General features: G+C 36.5%; 1 protein-coding gene across 1 annotated transcript in view; it reads right to left on the minus strand.

Moving 5' to 3' along the window:
• Positions 1 to 2,694: 2,694 nt before the first annotated feature.
• The window catches only part of Znf280d (zinc finger protein 280D), a 62,782-nt gene continuing 47,138 nt past the window's right edge, over positions 2,695 to 18,338 (minus strand). The window contains exons 17-19 of the mRNA XM_005347705.1: positions 13,140 to 13,185; positions 6,918 to 6,973; positions 2,695 to 4,543 (exon numbers count right to left, since the gene is read on the minus strand). Coding sequence (XP_005347762.1) covers positions 3,943 to 4,543; positions 6,918 to 6,973; positions 13,140 to 13,185 — 703 coding nt within the window. The 3' untranslated portion in view covers positions 2,695 to 3,942. The remainder of the gene's footprint in view (positions 4,544 to 6,917; positions 6,974 to 13,139; positions 13,186 to 18,338) is intronic.

Genomic DNA, 18,338 nt, shown 5'->3' on the forward strand with positions numbered 1-18,338 from the left:
CCACCACCACCACCACCACCATCACCACCACCACCAACAACAACAACTGCTTCTTTTTCTGAACTTTAGAAATGGGCATTTCATTTTTTAGCTGAAGAGGCACTGGCATTGTAATAATCTAGTAAAGTCAGAGGTTTGTAATCCCTCTTTAAAGCCTTTAATGCCTGATTTATAGTTAATAAAAGTGAATGGTCTTGAAGTTAACAAGTGTGTGTGCATATGCAGTGTGAGTACTAGCATGTGTGCTTGTGGGTGTGCACAGGTGTGGAAGGCCAAAGGGCCTTTTAACTGAGCTCAATTGGACTAACCAATCTGGCTAGTCCAACTAGTCAGCTCACTCTGGGGATCCTATCTCTGTCACTCCATTCTGAGACCTAGAATTCCAGGCTGTGACCACTCTGCATCTATGTAGGTGTGAGAAATCTGTCCTCTGGTCCTCATCCTTGTGAAGCAGCCGCTTTACCATGGAGTCCCAGAGGAACAATCGATGGGAACAGAAATAATCATGTTAACCACAAAAACTATATAATAGATGGCTATTCAAAGTGTATCTTTAAATTACATACTTTCTTTTCTAAATATAAAATTATATGCTAACCTCTCCCCTTGAGGAGAGGTTATTAATACAAAGTACCACCCTTTCTTTCATTTTAAGACTTGCTGCTGGGGAGGGGGAGGGAAATGGGAGGAGGTGGCGGGGAGGAGGCAGAAATCCTTAATAAATAAATAAATTTAAAAAAAAAATAAAATCAGTTTTATTATAAATTTTATTTATAAATAGTAAATAAATCTGGGAAACAAAAAAAAAAAAAAAAAAAAAAGACTTGCTGCTCTTGTTTTGGGAGACAGGGTTTCACTAGAGTTAGGCTGGCCAAACTTGGATCTTGATCCTCCTACCTCAGATTTAACCAGCCTCTGCTACCATACACGGCTGGTTAAATCTTTGATTTCATATTTATAACTACTGTAGAATAATAAATAAAGTTGTAATGACTTGCCAGTAAGAGTTATCAGTAAGGAAAATAGCAAGAAAAATAAAAGCTGATTAAGAGAATATTTAGTGCTAGGGATCATAGGTGTGGTGGAAACACCAGTTTTAGAACCAGGTAAAGTTAGGCCCAAGTCCTAGCATTATGACCCTATGCAATAATTGCCCCGGCATTGGTTTCTTCACTTTTGTGTGTATAACCAATATAACATATCTTATTAGCTTCTTTTACAATGTTTAGAATAATTCTTTAAGTATTCATGGGATAAGAATTTGAGAGATAGCTGGGCGGTGGTGGTGCACGCCTTTAATCCCAGTACTCGGGAGGCAGAGGCAGGCGGATCTTTGTGGTTCAGCAAGGAGAGGGGCTTGTTGCACAAGCCTAATGACTTGAGTTTATTCCCAAACCCACATAAAGGTAGAGATCTACTTGAATTTTCCTGACTTCCACACTCCCACCAATACATGAACACCCCCCAATCCTGCATCATACACACACACAATATATATATACATATATATACATATATATATTCTTATATTCATAGGGTGAAAACCTTACAAGGTCTTCTGTAAAACACTAAAAAGATGCAGAGGGGAAGAAATAACACAAGGTATTCAGTTTTAATATAAATTAAAAAGAAACCCCACAAAGCAATATAATGCTTCTCAATGTCATTGAACTGTAGCCACAAGGTAAATGATCTACTGAACCTGAGTGCATCACTAGCCTTTACACAAACTCAAAGCAGGTATAAGTGAACTTATGGCCCACATCTATCCAATATCCTTTGCAAAAAAGTTATACTGGCTCACAAACAGGCTCAGTATTTACATACTCTCCACTGCAGTTTCCATGCTATAAGCCACATAGACCTCAATATTTACTGTGCTTCTTGATTGCTCACCACTACTCAAAGGCTTGTTTTGTGTATCTGAATTGTTAGCTCCTGACTGGGGGGGGGGGCAGGTTATAGAAGGATGAACAGTACTTTATTACCAAGTACAAGGCTCTTTGTCGTTACCTTCCCTCCCTGGCTGTTTTACTTTCTCCACAAAGAAGAGTTCAGCACCAGTCCCTTCTTATCCAGGGCAAGCACAAACAGTTCACTCACCAGAGGCTTTGAATACCACAACTCTGTATATGAGACAGAAGTGCAAACTCTACAAGGCTTAAGAGGTGGGGAAGAGCTTTACTTTGATTCTAAGGGTTTTGTACACCAGTGTTATAGCATAGGGAAACAGGTTTGACAAGATACTTAGTGCTACTGAGAAAGTGGTCTTCATATAGACAAAAACTTCCTTCTATGTCCTGGCTTTTCTATATTATATTTTATTTTATATTATTTAATATAATATTTTATATTATTTTATATTATATTTATTTTATATTATTTCAAAGCAATTCCCTAAAGATTTGTTCAACTTGTCTGAGAAGCAGGAAAGATGAAAATATTCTCTTCAAATATTCAAGAAAACAATTCTATTATATGTTTTTTTCTATTTAACTTCTTTTAAGTCGAGTGTATAATACTACAGTTTCTCATGATGTGAAGGAATGACTCTATAACGATTAGCAGTGCATCCCTTGTTTTCAGTTCTCGCTGTATGTCAGGACAGCACATGAAGTGGAGCCTGCTGTACAAAGGACTACCGCATGTGACGCGCGTTAACAGCACCAAACACAGGCTGACCAAGCAGGGATCTGAAAATAAAATTATCCAAAGACAGGTTTTTATTGTAAATACTTATTCAAAAAACTACTATATACAACAGAATTCTAACAGGCATTGAAAACATTAAACATTCAGTGAAACAGTTTAAGAATTCAAAGCACATTTTAAGAAGTAAAAATGCAGCATTTAACAAAAATTAGTACGTCAAAGCAAATTATTGTTTGCTGTATTCATTTCTATATCTTAAAAATCAATTTAGTAGCTGACTTAGGGATAAATCAGGCTAATTTCCGCATCCAATTTTTTTTTTTTTTTTAAATCTGCTTTAGGATCGCATTTGAATTTCTACTTTTAAAGTTAAGGAGTGCATGCCAAGGCATGTTTTCAGTTTAATGCTTTCTCCTACACCATACCATACTTTGGTTTGGCTTCTAGGCCATTTTATGGGTCCTACTGCCAAAAATCATTGAAACAATATTAAAAGCATAATAGCTACAAGAGTTTCAATAACAGATTTCTACTTTATACAACTAGCCCAGGGGGCAAGGTAGGGTTCTGCAGAGCTTATACACTGACTAAAAGCACAAATATAAACTTTATTTTTATAAGTTCACTTTCACTGAAAGTTTTATAAAGGTAAGCTGACAGCCTGGCAGGCTAATACTTGTATGGAGGTGCACAGTTCCTAAAATTCTGTTTGCATGCTTCTGACAGACTGGAATGTTATATTAAATCCAAACTTAAGTTTATATTCATCCAAATTCTCAACAGGTCAGTTTAGCACTCTAGGCATGCTTCATTACCAGGATCACATTAAAAAATAAAGCCTTCATTAACAGTAACAATTGATAGGCAGTTTAAAAGTATTTCCAAAAAATGCATGGTTTCAAATCTCTTCCTTTAAGTTTACTAAAAGGAATATACAGGTGATAAGAATTTTAAGTTCAGGACTAATGAAAGTTTGAAAAGTCTGATTAACATAACTAATATTCTTATAATAATTTCATATTGGTGAACAAGATTTCTTAAAAAGTGCTAAGAGACCTTTGGATGGCAAACTTAGTTTTCACTAAAGTTCTGCTCAGGTTTTTAAAAAGTTGGAAATTCATACTAACCATGCTATCACTGGCAAACTGACTTAACAAGATAGAACATACAGGTGAAGTGTATGAAGGACCTCCCTCAGATCTCTCACTGCTGACCTCTGCCACGGCACTACCGTGCTCACCGGACAGCACTGCTCTAAGTGCTTTCTGCTGGGAACTAAACTTGGAATGACTATATTGCTTCAGCTTCTTTCTTTCCATCTTCCAGGTCTCCTGCTGTCTCTGCTCTGCTTCCTCCAGAACTGCCACCCGTTTGATCAGACATCGTGTCATTGATACTGGCTGAAGAACCATCCCCCTTATGAAGAATCTCCGTGGCTTCATACTCAAGTACCTCCGATGGAGTTAAAGGTTCCAAACGAACATTGCCTTGCTCACTAGCATCAGAACTCACAGTTTCAGGTTCGTCTCTTTGCCGTAGAAACTGATCAATGCCAACACCCCCTGACACTAACTGCAAATCCTGTGCAGACTCTGAAGAAAACTCAGCTGCAGGGGAGTCACGCTCCTCACTCAGATTACACGAATCTGTGTTTTCTGAACTCTGGTGTGCCTTCGGCTCCATTTCCTCACAGGTGTGCTGTGTCTGTTCTTCCTTTTCCATATTATCTGTTCCAGCATCTGAATCGTGACTGAAGATATTCTTTGAACTGCTTTCCTGTTCTGTATCTGAAACTGTTTCGTTTCCTGCACAGTCTACTGCTGCTGCAGCTTCACATACACTTGCATCACGCCCAACGTCTTCTTCTGATGAAGGAGCTTTATCCTGCTTACTGAAAAACAAAGCTGTTTATTATCCATTCAATAAAGCAATATAACTCAAAGCTATCAAAACCTAAGCAAACTCTAAGAAGTAAAACAACTTAAAGAGACTTGCCTGCCCAAACAGATAGTCCTGGCTATTCTTTCACAACTTGGGAGGGAGCAGTTTGCTAGCAAAACTATAAGAAATGCTGAAGGCACAAATCAAAAGGAACTTGGAACCTGAGTGTCTACCAGCTTTTGTCATAGCTGTGACTGTTGCTGTCTGGTCAAAGCTCTGCCTGTGTCCAGGTCAAATTTAAATGTCCCTAATAGTAAGTAAAAGTATCTAACATAATGAATCTATGGAAAAGTTAATTTCTTTTGTTTTATATATTCTTTGTTTTCCTATATAAAATCAAGTGTCTGTCCTATATAAAAATCAAAATCACTCACAAACATTTTCCTGATTTTCAATAACCTCATATACTTGAAAATGCAAAGAATACATACATGCATGAATACATGTCTATCTACACACATATTTAGGTATGTTTTCTCTGAGCTTAGTGTGTAAACTGGAATAATTCAATGAACCATAAAATGGTAGCTACAGCTTTGTGATAAGGACGATTGTTATGGAATATTATTTGAAGATGTACTATATTTGTTTATGCTTTGGAACATTTGTTTAAAGATGCAAAGATGTGTTGTATTCTTTTATGTTGGATTTGTTTAACTCTGTGAAGTGGTGTTACTGTGCCTGCCTAAAACACCTGAATGGTCTAATAAAGAGCTGAACAGCCAACAGCGAGTCAGGAGAAAGGGTAGGTGGGGCTGGCAGGCAGAGAGGATAAAAGAGGAGAAATCTGGGGAAAAAGACCAGAGGTAAAAGAAAGAGAAGGAAACGAGGACACCAGTTACCCGGCTACACAGCAGGAAGTTAAGGAAGGTAGACAGAAACAGAAAAAGATAAAAGCCCAGACACAAAGGTAAATGGAATAATTTAAGAAAAGCTGGCAAGAAACAAGCCAAGCTAAGGCCGGCATTCAAAAGTAAAAATAAGACTCTATGTGATTTATTTGAGAGCTGAGTGGCAGGCCCTCAAAGAGTAAAAAACAACCAATTGCAGATGATTACTTTAAAAAGTGAATCACCACACATTCCTGTTTATAGTGATTGAACTATCTGGAATTTAGACTCTTTCTCAATGTGCTAACACACACACACACACAAGAGTTGTTTATGGCCGGGCGATGGTGGCGCACGCCTTTAATCCCAGCACTCGGGAGGCAGAGGCAGGCGGATCTCTGTGAGTTCGAGACCAGCCTGGTCTACAGAGCTAGTTCCAGGACAGGCTCCAAAACCAAGGATCTCAGGTGTCATCAATTATGAAACCACTGAGCATAAAAGATAGTTTCTTTACAATTTACTTTGTTCTATCGATCTGCATTTAGACTGATCTCGGGGGGCAATTCTCTTAGTTTCCAAACAACACCCCACTGAGATTTTCAACTAAATATTGATTAAATGAAAAAATTTCATTTGGAAAATGGTCGACTATGAAAGCTAGCTTAGTAGACATTTGTTGTTCTCCATGAAGGTCTCATTTGTGTTGCTACGGTGAAGGATTTTTTTCTGTCTACATATCATGCAATTATATGCTATTAGTTTCAGGAAGATTCTGACCTTTACATCCAACCATCTCAATTAAAACCCAATTAACCGCTCTGAGCTCATTTTCTTATATTCACTAGTCATAGATAAAACCCACACTTTTCCCCTTTTCATATCTGTAAAATTAATTTTTTGTTCAGATTATATGGGACAGACTATAATTCACAGAAAGTCTGAGTAATGTATACATGATGCATTTATTTCCCTAACTGCTCAGATGACATTTTGTTTAACTTGTTTGCTCAGAACTTTAGAACAAAGGGATAAGGAGATTAGACCATTTTACTAGCGAAAGTACAAATACCTTCACGAGGCTTTTACTCAACATTTTACTCTTTTGGGAGGGAGAATGATTATTCACGACAGATTAACAAGTAGCCTACTATAAAATATAAAGATAGAAATGAAAAAACAATATAATCTAACTGTCTAACTCATAATCTGTAGTATCTTATGACTGTTTTCATGTAACAATCATTTAACTGATATATCTAAAGGTTAACATTTTACTTATAATAAATACTTTAAGAAATTTAATTAAGATATCACAGACATTTTAAAGATTTAAAGATTTTAAAATGTCTTGCTAAGTTTGAAATTTCAATTAAAAGTCATTACTAAAGCTGTATCATATACAAAAATTCAAATAACTCTTTGCCAGATGTCAGTGAAAGTATTAATTTATTTCAGTAAACTTGATCAAGAGACTCATTTGTCCCTTATTCTTACCCTTCAGAATGTGATGTTCCTGTTTCTCCTTCAGCTGTATTATGTCTTGCTGTTTCCTGAAACAATAACACTTTTACATTCATGGCTAAACTTAAGTAGTATCATAATACTAAACATCCTGGATAGGAGGAACTTATATGTACAAGCTAAAAAACTAAAGGAACAGAAAATAACTTTCTGATCTTAAGCGTACACTACAGTATTTTTAGAATAGATAATAAGAAATTTTTTTTTCAAATTCATAACAATTTCAGTATACCAAAAAGTTTTGAGCAAAGTCAAGAAGCAGAATACAATTTTAGTAAGAGCTATTTACTTCCCAGATAAATGTAGTGGTGCACATCTTTAATCCCAGCATGGGGGAGGCAGAGGCAGGAGGATCTCTGTCAGGTCAGGCTGACAGAGATCACCTGGTCTACAGAGCGAGGTCGAAGTCACTAAAGACTATATAGTGAGATGTTGCCTATTTTCCTCACCAAGTTTCTTAAATGTGGACCATAGTTACTTGGGCAGAAAACTAGATGAAACCTGAATATAAATAACAAGATGATGCCCCCCCGAATCTTATATGACACTTTTATTTCATATTTAAGAATTATAAAAATTTTAATAATTTTACTGTCAAGTCAAAACTGAAGAAATATTTTGCTTATTTCAAATGCTGAGGAAGGAATACTAAAAAACCTCAGTATATTGAAAGCCGGTCGGCATTCCCTAACATCCACCACTTTCCAAACACATGCTGTGTGGAGTGTATCAAGAACTTTAATTTCATTTAGCCCATAGTTGAGAGCACAAAGGATATCTGTACAAATGAGAAGTAACTGGAGGAAGCAGAACATCCAAGTGATACAGTAAGGTGCTAACGAAAGTCTAGGTCTTGGTCTTGCTCTAAACCCACTGCAGATTGACTGTGACATGAATAGCAGCGTAACTAGTCACACACAATTAAGTTCTTATTCTCCCCTAATTCTGCTAAACAGAGCCAAGAAATAATAGATCTTCACTCATAAAAACAAACATGTATTTCAAAACTGTTTTTAGAAGACGGAAAGTGGCTGAAGTAGTGGAAAAGACTTAAGATGGTAGAGGTGACAGGAGATGTCTGAAGCGGGGCAGTGCAAGAAGAGAGTCACTTTGGACAGAACCTCATCTAATGCTGAGCAGAGACCCACAGTCAGCTCTCTGAACCACCTAGTCAGGACTTATGAGTACCAGGAGCAGCAAAGGACCACATGAGGGACTGAGAAAAACAAACAAAAATACAAATAAAAAAACAGATAGATCTGGATTTCTCTTTGTAGAAAATAATCAGTCCCAAAGAAACATTTTCCATAACACTGTGGGAAAAATCTCTTTATAGAATCCCTCAGCCCCAGCACAGCACCCACCTGACTTCACTTCAACAAAGTCTAAACAATATCCATGCATAGTGTGGAGATTATATGCACACAAACTCACATTACAATTTATATCAGCGGGTCTAAAAGTGTGATTTACAGATACCCAGGGACTCCATATGACTTTTTAGGAAATAAGTTATAACTCTTAGTATAACATAAGGAGTGGGGAATAAAAATACTGGCACCGTAACACAAACCAAGACAAAAGCAAAGAACTGTACCAGAAGTCACTGTATTCTCCATTACCACACACGCATAAGCAGAACTAACTTACTATTATTATAATACTATTATTATTACAATGCTGAGGGGCAACCCATGGCATTGTAGATTATAGGGTGGTGCTCTACTGCACTATAGCCCACAGCCTTCTTAGGTTTCAATCTCTGAACTCATGTCTCAATGTTCTGTGTATGTGTTTAAAGCACCAGGGTCCACGACTGAGTTGTGGATTGAATACAGGCTTTCCCCCATAGAAAATCACTTTTGCTTTTTGTTTGTTTTGTTTTTTTTTTTGAGACAAGGTTTCTCTGTGTAACAGTCCTGACTGTCGTGGCATTTGCTTTGTAGACCAGGCTGGCCTCAAATTCCCTGAGATTTGCCTGCCTCTGCCTCCCAAATGCTGGCATTAAAGTCATGCGCTACCACCACCCAGATATCACTTTTGTTTTGAATGAAAGCCAAACTATGCATATTTTGATTTTGGTATTCAGTAGATATTTTTATAGTAAAGTTTGAGTTTATCATATGAAGGGGAAAAAATCATGTATTTACTGCTAGACATAAAAAAACAAGCAAAAACCTCCTACTTCTGGAAAACTTTGTGTATCACAAATAAACTTAGTGCTAGTATTAATGAATAAGACTGACATTATACAATGTAGCATGTTAACATTCTGTAGGTCTAACTCAGAGAACAAAAAATTTTCCAGTCATCAGTACATAATTTACCCATAGATAAAATATCTATCCAAAATATAATAGAGGATATCAGGACTAAAAATGGCAGTGCTCTTAGAATCAACCTACATGTGACGTTCTTCTTTTCATTATAAGATAATTTTATAAACTCTGTTGGTTATGATGGCTTGGACATAATTTTGACTCCATAAATGACAAGTAGATTTTATTCTAGAGAGAGGAGGAGGCAAAACATTAGGAATTAAAGATGGATAACTGTAGTGCTGGTGACACAAAAAGGCTACATAAATGACAGCAGCCAACATGCCCTAGTGCTAGCACATCCCTCAGGGAAGAGAGCAGAAGCTATATCCACAAAGCCAGGCAGGCAGACAGGCATCTTGTTAAAGACAGGTTGGCCTACTCACAGGGTAAGCCCACAATTCTCATAGGCATTAGTAGGATACAAACTCCTATGTGGCAGACCAGCAGTAAATGGAGAAGAAATCCATTCACTACACCCCATACTGCATGACAATAGAGTCATCTTGAGAGGGAACCTACTTTTTGGGCCTGAACTAGTCTGAGGACCTAAAACAATGGACAATTAATCACAAGTCAGGGTGAGTGGAGACACTACCACAGACAAGAGGATGGACGGTGGACATGTTAGGCAGTTTAAGCAGCAGGTAGCTCATGTTAGGAAGGGCCAAAGGTCAGAGACCCCCCACCAATATTACAAGTTTGGGAATCTGCAATTACTGGGGAGGTGATAGTCCTCCGCCTGTGGCTGGCAGACTGCTCTGACTCTAGAGAAGCCTCCTTTCTATATGATCTAGGAAGAATGAGAGACTTTAAAGTTTCCTTTCCCATTCCCAGGGTGGTCCACTGCTACACAGGCTCTTAAACTGCTGGGTTCTCTCAGATTTCTTCAGCACAGGTCAGTTTGATTGTTTCCTCTACTCTGTAATGCCCTTGAAAGGGCTCCTCTGACATGGACGCTCCTCACCCAAGGGTACACAGAGCTGGGAAATCTTTGGAGCAAGTAAGAACCTGCCTAGCCTTTAGTCCACAAGACCAAGACAGTGCGAGCAGTGGTTCCTCATGAACAAACAAAGGAAGCTTCCAAGGAGAATGACGCACTGCGCAACAATGGGCTCGGGACAGAGCAGTGGAAAAGAGAAGGGACTCGGGTCCATACCACAGCTACCAGTCTGCAGGGTCAGAGGATCCGGACGGAAGGCTCTAAAATTCTTCATTCTTTAAAAAACTTGTCTTTATTGTACTCTATTTTTCATTCTTCTCTCATAGCCACTTAATTGTATTCATCTTTATTTTTTGCTGTGTAATCAGATTCTCTTATTTTGTGCTCTTTTTGCTTTTATTTACATTATTCCATCATTTGGTATAGGAGTTCCTTCTGTTTATGTGTTGCTTTCATTGTTTAATCAATAAAGAAATTGCTTGGTATGATAGGGCAGAACTTAGGTAGGTGGAGAAGACAGAACTGAATTCTGGGAGGAAGAAAGCTGAGTCTGAGAGCTGCCATGGAAACGCCAGGCCAGACATGCTAAATCTTTCCTGGTAAGCCACGACCTCGTGGAAAACACAGATTATTAGAAATGGGTTAAATCAAGATGTGAGAATTAGCCAATAAGAGGCTAGAGATAATGGGCCAGGCAATGTTTAAATGAATACAGTTTCTGTGTGATTATTTCGGGTGTAAGCTAGCTGGGTGGCTGGGACGAAAAGCAGGCCCTCCCTCCATCAACAATCATTTTTTTCTTTAACTTAAGCCTACTGCTTAAGTAAAAGGTAAATTTTATTTACACTATTACATGTTCACTTTTTAAAAATTAACCCTTTACTTGCCTGAGTCTTTTACTTCATTTGTTTATTCTTATTAACTGACTATAATTTCTAACTTCAAGGCCTACTCAATACTTACCCATGTGTATGTGCATGCATGTGTATACTATGATGCATGTGTTGAAGTCAAAAGAACAATTTGCAGGAGTCTGACCAAGGACAAAACTCAGGTTATTTGTGCTTTGTGGCAAGCACCTTTACCTCCTAAGCCACCTTGCTGGTCTGTGCCATTTTATTTCCTATTAGTTAACTGGTGGCATAGTATTTGGCTTTAATTAATCTAAATTATATTTTCAGGCCTGGTTTTGTTTGCTGTTAAGGCAGTTTTCTTTTCTTGGAGTAGTACTACTTACTGAGCCTTCAAAGAGAAGGCTGCTTACTTCCAAGTAAAACGGAGAAAGACACCCATCCCAATGGATACACAAGCCACAACTGAGAAACACAAGAAACATTAAAGAGCAAAGCAACATTAGAAATGCAAAACATAATAAAGTAAGAAACACAATGCAACTTATCACAAATAGACTAGATCCAGCAGAGGAAAGAATAGAAGGAGTGAAAAACAAGACTTAGGAAATATTAGTCAGATATCATTAAGAAAGAAAATGAACAAACAAAAAAGATAAAAAGCTTTATCACAATTTTCAGTAACTCTGGGACATGAACAAAAGACCAAACCTAAGAATCCATAGGTTAGAAGTAACTGAGATATAAACAAAAGACACAGAAAACTAGTCAATGAATTTATAGCAGAAAAAGCCACAACTGGAACATTTAAGTATAAGACAAGTTTAGAATTCCAACAGACAAGACCAGGAAAAAAAAAAAAAAAAACAACTTTGTCACATTATAGTTGAAATGCCTTCACTACAAAACACATAAATAACATTAAATGGCTACTAAGAGAAAAATCAACTAACAAGGTTAAACACACAAGAATCTCTCAGTAGAAATTCTGAAAGCCAGGAAAGCATGACACATTATTATGCTAACCCTGAGAAAAAAATGACTGCTAGCAAAGATTACCATGCCTAACAAAGTTACTGCATAAAATTAATAGGGGTAACAAGACCCTCCAAGAAATTCAAATGCTCAGCAGTCAAGAGAGCTTGCTGTTCTAGCAGGACTGGGGTTCTGATTGCAGCACCCACAATGAGTGCCTCTAAGTCGCTCCATGGATTCTGAATCTGCCTTCTGGCCTCTGTGGGTACCCAAGCATGTGAGTACACACAGACACAAACACACATAAATAAAACATGACAAAACATTCAATATGCATATATAATTTAAGCATATTTAAGAAATATGATTCGTATATTTCAAAAGCAAGGAAATCAAATAAAATTTAAGAGTTTGATGATTTATTCGAATTAAATATGAATACTAGCAGGATTGGATTGATAGAGTTTCTTCATATTTAGACCTTCACATGTTTGGAAAGGAAAGGAACAAATCCTGTTGCTCTTGAAGGACAGGGACTAACTATAGCTATGGAAAAGAAGAAAAGAAATCCTAATCCTCAAGGCCTCAAGACCCAGAGTTAATTTAAAAGTCATCTCTCCAGCCCCAAAACTACTTCTAGATGATCAGGAAGATCCAGACTGTCTAGCAAAAGATGCTTACATGATGACTCTAGGTGTCTATCCATACTGAAAACATAATCTTCATGCAAGATACTTTTATTCTAAAAATGATATATGTTCTTGCCAATTTAAACGTTCCAAAATATTAACTCATCTGGAAATACTAATTTCTCATGGTGTCAAATGCCTGAGGTTCTCCTGATGCTGGGATTCCACTCACAAATTTATTACCATCACTTTACAGTTAAGCTAAGCAATAGACAAATCAAAATAGATGATCTCTTTGTCAAAACAGAAACATCTTACAATTTACTTTAAATGAGACATTTTCAGTCTCAATTATTTTCATCCTACTAACAGCAATAATTGTTACTTATATTCATTTGCAGTTGAAGTTTTTGAAAAACTGTGGCAATAATTCTTTCAAATGAAAAAATTATGAAGTTATAAAATAAAACAAACTTTACCTTAGACACAGATTCTTGTCCCTTAGTGGGAGCTTCAGTTTTTAATCTTAAAAACAAAATAAGTATTGATTATTTTATATTATACTTACAATTAGAAAATATGAAATTGGTTTTTGGCATGCTTAATTAATATGTAAAATCTAAAGCAATGTACAGTCTAGTAGAATGAATGATGCTGTAAATACTTAATGTAAAAATAAAATATTTAGAACAAACAACAGTCTGAATAGGTATGCAAAGTAAATGAATGACATGTACTTCAGGATCAGACCCTGGCTAGGGGTAGAGTGCCTGCCAAGCCTTGTGTGAGGCCCTTGGTGTTATCCCCAAAACAAGAAAAAAAGACATGTATTTAGACATCTCTTCAGGAACAACAAAATTTAAGAAACTGTCTCTCTGATAAGTATGCTTACAAAAAGAAAGAAAATAAAATATTAGTAAAACAATTTCCAAAAAATAAGAATGAAAAACAAGCAAAAGACCTGGATGTGCAATTTGCACTAACGTTTACTGATCTTAGGGTATAAAAAGTGAGAGATGATTTTGATTTGTTGAAAAACTCAATGTGACAAACCTACTGCAATATATATTAATTACAATAACTTACTCTGAAGGCAGTAAAAAACAGTCAAAGAAAAATAATTTTGACGGTAAATACTCACAAAACTGCTATTCAAGACACATTAAAAAAATTCTTGAGTGCCAAAAACATTTTAACATTCTAATTTTGACAAAGGCATGTGTTATTTCTATCATCTTTTTTTAAAAAATTAACTTTATTGGCAGGCTGAGGCAGGCAGATCTTTGTGAGTTCAAGGCCAGCCTGCTCTACAGAACAAGTTCCAGGACAACCAGTGTTGCACAAAGAAACTTGCTCAAAAACAAACAAACAAAATTAAGTTAATATAAATAAGTTTTTCTTAAGGACCTTTGTTTCAGAAACTTGAGAACATTGAATTTGATTTTAAAATAAGTAGGGTACCTGACTGACCTGAAATATATTATTAAGAGTTAACTGATGCCGGGCGGTGGTGGCGCACGCCTTTAATCCCAGCACTCGGGAGGCAGAGGCAGGCGGATCTTTGTGAGTTCGAGACCAGCCTGGTCTACAAGAGCTAGTTCCAGGACAGGCTCCAAAGACACAGAGAAACCCTGTCTCGAAAAAAACCAAAAAAAAAAAAAAAAAATTCAATTTAAAAGTGGCTATTGTGAAAAATTTCATGTGTAAACATGACAGAACTATCAACTACTCTAATGACCTTTGCCATGGTTAGTCAATGGACCATGGAGTAGCATACACCCTCCTTTGTAAGGATGCAAGTTAAAAACCATGGTATATGGAGATAGCTACAGTTAAGTGCAAAGAATCTGCTTCAGATACACAAATTTCTGCATTTAGTCTATAGTGCAAAAAAAGAGAAAGTTGTAATAGTTTTCCTAGATATTAGTAGCGAAGTATAGAAATTACTTATCTATATTGTATTTATTAAGTAAAATTGTAACAAAATGGATAAAGAACTCTTTTTATGTACCACCATGTTATAAGTATATTATAACAAATTATAATTAGCTTAAACTTGAAAAAAATTTGCAAAACAAACTTGAGAAACTTAAATTTCTATTGTTTTTTGGGGGTTAATTATTGTTTTAAATACTTAAATGTGAGCAACAACATGCATAAAGACATTGTGTAAATTATATATAGTATAACTACATTGGTTTAATGAAGTACATAGGAAAATATAAAGTTTTATGAAAACTATATAAAGATAAGAAAATGAAACAGTTGCCTGAAAAAAGCAAAAAATTATATTTATGAAGTTTTGAAATTAAATATATCTATTATAACTGGTTTCCATTTCTAAGCATTTAAACATCTTAAATTCAGTCTGAAAAACTTAATCTGTTCAGAGAATATTTAAAAATATTAAGGTTTTTTCCATTTTACTCTATTATTGAAAATGCTAGCAAATATCATTGTTAATCACCTTGACAGGTCTCTAGCATTATACTAGGTCAAAATGGGTCCTCTCATAACTTTTGCAACAAAGGCTGGTGAAAGACTCACTATTCATTTTACTAGCTAAGAGACGACGAGGTCAGAAAACAAGAAGTTATTGAAATAACTGGCACTAAGAGGCTTATTATCTCAATCTTGTTTTGTACCTTTACCAAACTAGTTAGTGGTCTCTTTATAGGACAAAATTGCAACAATTATTAGGATTCAGAAAAGAACTCTAAAATAAATTAGAAATGTACACTGTAAATTTCATCACTATAAATTTATCAATGAAAATACACTATAATTTTACAACAAAATACTTTAAGATTCATAAAATTAAATATACATACTAATATATTATTCACATTTATAGAAAAAGAATTATACCTAAATTAAATATATTAAAGATACTTGCTGAAATAGTTGTAATTTGAAATGTAGTCATTTTCCTAAGCTCAAAGTTCTGAGCTAATGACCAGCTACTAGGCAATTACATGGCTCAGATGTGAATGTGCAATGTTTTTAGAGAATGTAGTACAGTGTTTAAAAAAAAAAATTAAGCCTTCACTACAAGGAACAGAGCACTGATTTCATTCTTAGTAACCAGATTTGCAAATGAGTAATTTTTATTCTCCATGGAAACACTCTGAAATAGATCTCGTAATTTCTACAGGTTAATCCCCTTTCTCTATTTTCTGCAGATAGGGTGCTCAACACAAGGGTACACACGAAGTGAATATTCTGGCTCAACTTACAGCATTACGCTCTTCCGAGATTTCATTCATATTATAAATATGCCACGAGGGAAGGGAGAACCCACAACGACAAAAACACTCAGGTTCATTCTAGGTGTGTCACACGCTTTGTTTCTAAAGTATTTTAAAACTCAATACTTTTATGCTAGTTTTATAAAATGTAAATTTCAACGTGAGGATTTTTGCTAAAAGAGGGCTGTGGCTCAGTGGGAAGATGCTTCTGCCCAAGCAAGAGAGAACTGAACTCAGACTCCCAACACCATGTTAAAAGCAAAGAAATATCGATAGTAAAGTGAACCAAGTCAGTCAGGACTAAATGGGACAGCAGCAGACTATGGAATAACAGGGAAACACTATCAGAACATCTTTCTGATCATTTTCTCTAAGATGTGTCAACAAACAGATGTACGAACTAGATGTCTTAACATGACATCTACCATCTTGTGCAGAAACCTGTGTGGTGCTAAGGGTTCTGGTCACAAGAAACAGTCTTTCCTCTTGAGGAGGCCATTGTCAAGGAAACTACTGAAACAAATACTTTGAAAAATGCAAGTTTTAGTTAGAAAAGAAATATCTATGAGATACACTGCTTCTAACAAAGCAGAAGACCAATTCAAAAGAGAGGGGGGAAAAATAAAAGTAACATAAAACAAGATACCAATGACATAACTCAAACAGTGAGAGAGAAAATAGGACAGAACAGAAATAAAACAGTAGTTAAAGGGCAAAATAGAAGAAACAGCAGAGGTTACTCACTTCAGGGAACAATACCATGATGGTTAAGTGTATGTACTAAACCTAAGATTTGGGGATCCAATAAGTAAATTGGAAACAACAGAATTTAAATCAACCAGACAAAGGTATATCAGGAGTAAGAAATACAACCCAGCACAAATGTCTGTCTGCCTTGACTAATCAGAACAATGATAGAGGCATTAACTAAGATAAGAAATTCAGAGGGTAGGAGTAATTTCTGCCAAAGATAAATTCAGTTTTGGGCACAAAGATATGATGCCTACAGAACATTCACATGCAGGCACCAATCACTACCAAGGTTATTTCCATCCAGATAACTTCAAAATCAACACCCAGAGCAAGATGTCTCCATTTTTCTTAGTTTTCCAATCACCTGACAATTCAAATTAAAAATATAGAATATTGTCCTGGAGTCCTAAGATTTTATTATACAACTGCCTTAATCTTACAGATGAAAGAATTGGAAGCTTAACATGCTAAAGCTGCAAAGCCACAAAATCAGGTTAAACACATGGGCTGCACATCACACTCTACTGCACTGCTTCTCAACAATCCTCCCTACCCTGGTGTGGCTCTCTGATGGCCACACCAGGAAAAATGGGAAAAAAAAAATTCTCAGCCTCAAACACTTTGATCCTAAAACATGAGTGTGGCTGTCAGAATAATCTTGCCCAAAGACTGGTTCTATGTGATTCTTTGTTCTACTTTGTTGTCATGCATGTCCAAGTGCTACAAATTTGTCACTTGTCAACTGCCCTTCTGTTGAAAGAGAAACTTCTTATCTAGTTCGTTGGCTAATCAACCAAGACAGAAGAAATGCACCTGAAATCATAAGTACAACAAAATAAACCACAGTACCTAATAGTTTTATTTCTAAAGGCAGAGAGTCAAAACTGAAATTGAGATTACCTACTTAACAGTTACAAGACATTGGTAAACTATTTTGCTCATAATACCCCAGTTTTCCATAAGCTCAAGATACCAAGAGCACTTAACAATTTCTCAGAATGACTGAGTGAATGCAAAACACTTGAAGACTGCCTGGCATACTTAAGGCCATCAATAAATGTTACCTATTATTACCTCCATGGAGAAAGTCTAAAACCAATTTTATGGCTCAGAGCATGAAAGTGTACAACAAAGGCTACTTTTGTAGTATCTCCACTGCTTGATTCTTCGGCAATGCTTCCATCACACCCTCAAACATATTAGGCATTTATTTTGACTGATACTCCCTAGGACTAGTCTTATTTTCTCTAGTACAAAATGATCTATCCGTGTTCAACATGAGGGTTTGATCTTACCATCTAAAGCTAGACCATCCCCTCAGCTACCCAGTAGGCGGGAACATGGTCAACGGTGGACCACTTTCTCTAACTTATGCTGCGTTGGGGCTACTGCTCAGTGGTACTTGCCCAAGAAAAGTTGGCAATGTAGCCAGCATGTTCCAAACTCTAGATTTGACCTCCAGCACAGAAATAAATACATGTTAAGGAGCAGAACTATCATTCTATGTAAGATTTTTTTAAAAAGTGACATAAGGAGCCGGGCGGTGGTGGCGCACGCCTTTAATCCCAGCACTCGGGAGGCTGAGGCAGGCGGATCTCTGGGAGTTCGAGGCCAGCCTGGTCTACAAGAGCTAGTTCCAGGACAGGCACCAGAGCTACAGAGAAACCCTGTCTCGAA

This window comes from Microtus ochrogaster, chromosome 5, assembly GCF_000317375.1.
Source record: "Microtus ochrogaster isolate Prairie Vole_2 chromosome 5, MicOch1.0, whole genome shotgun sequence".
NCBI lineage: Eukaryota > Metazoa > Chordata > Mammalia > Rodentia > Cricetidae > Microtus > Microtus ochrogaster.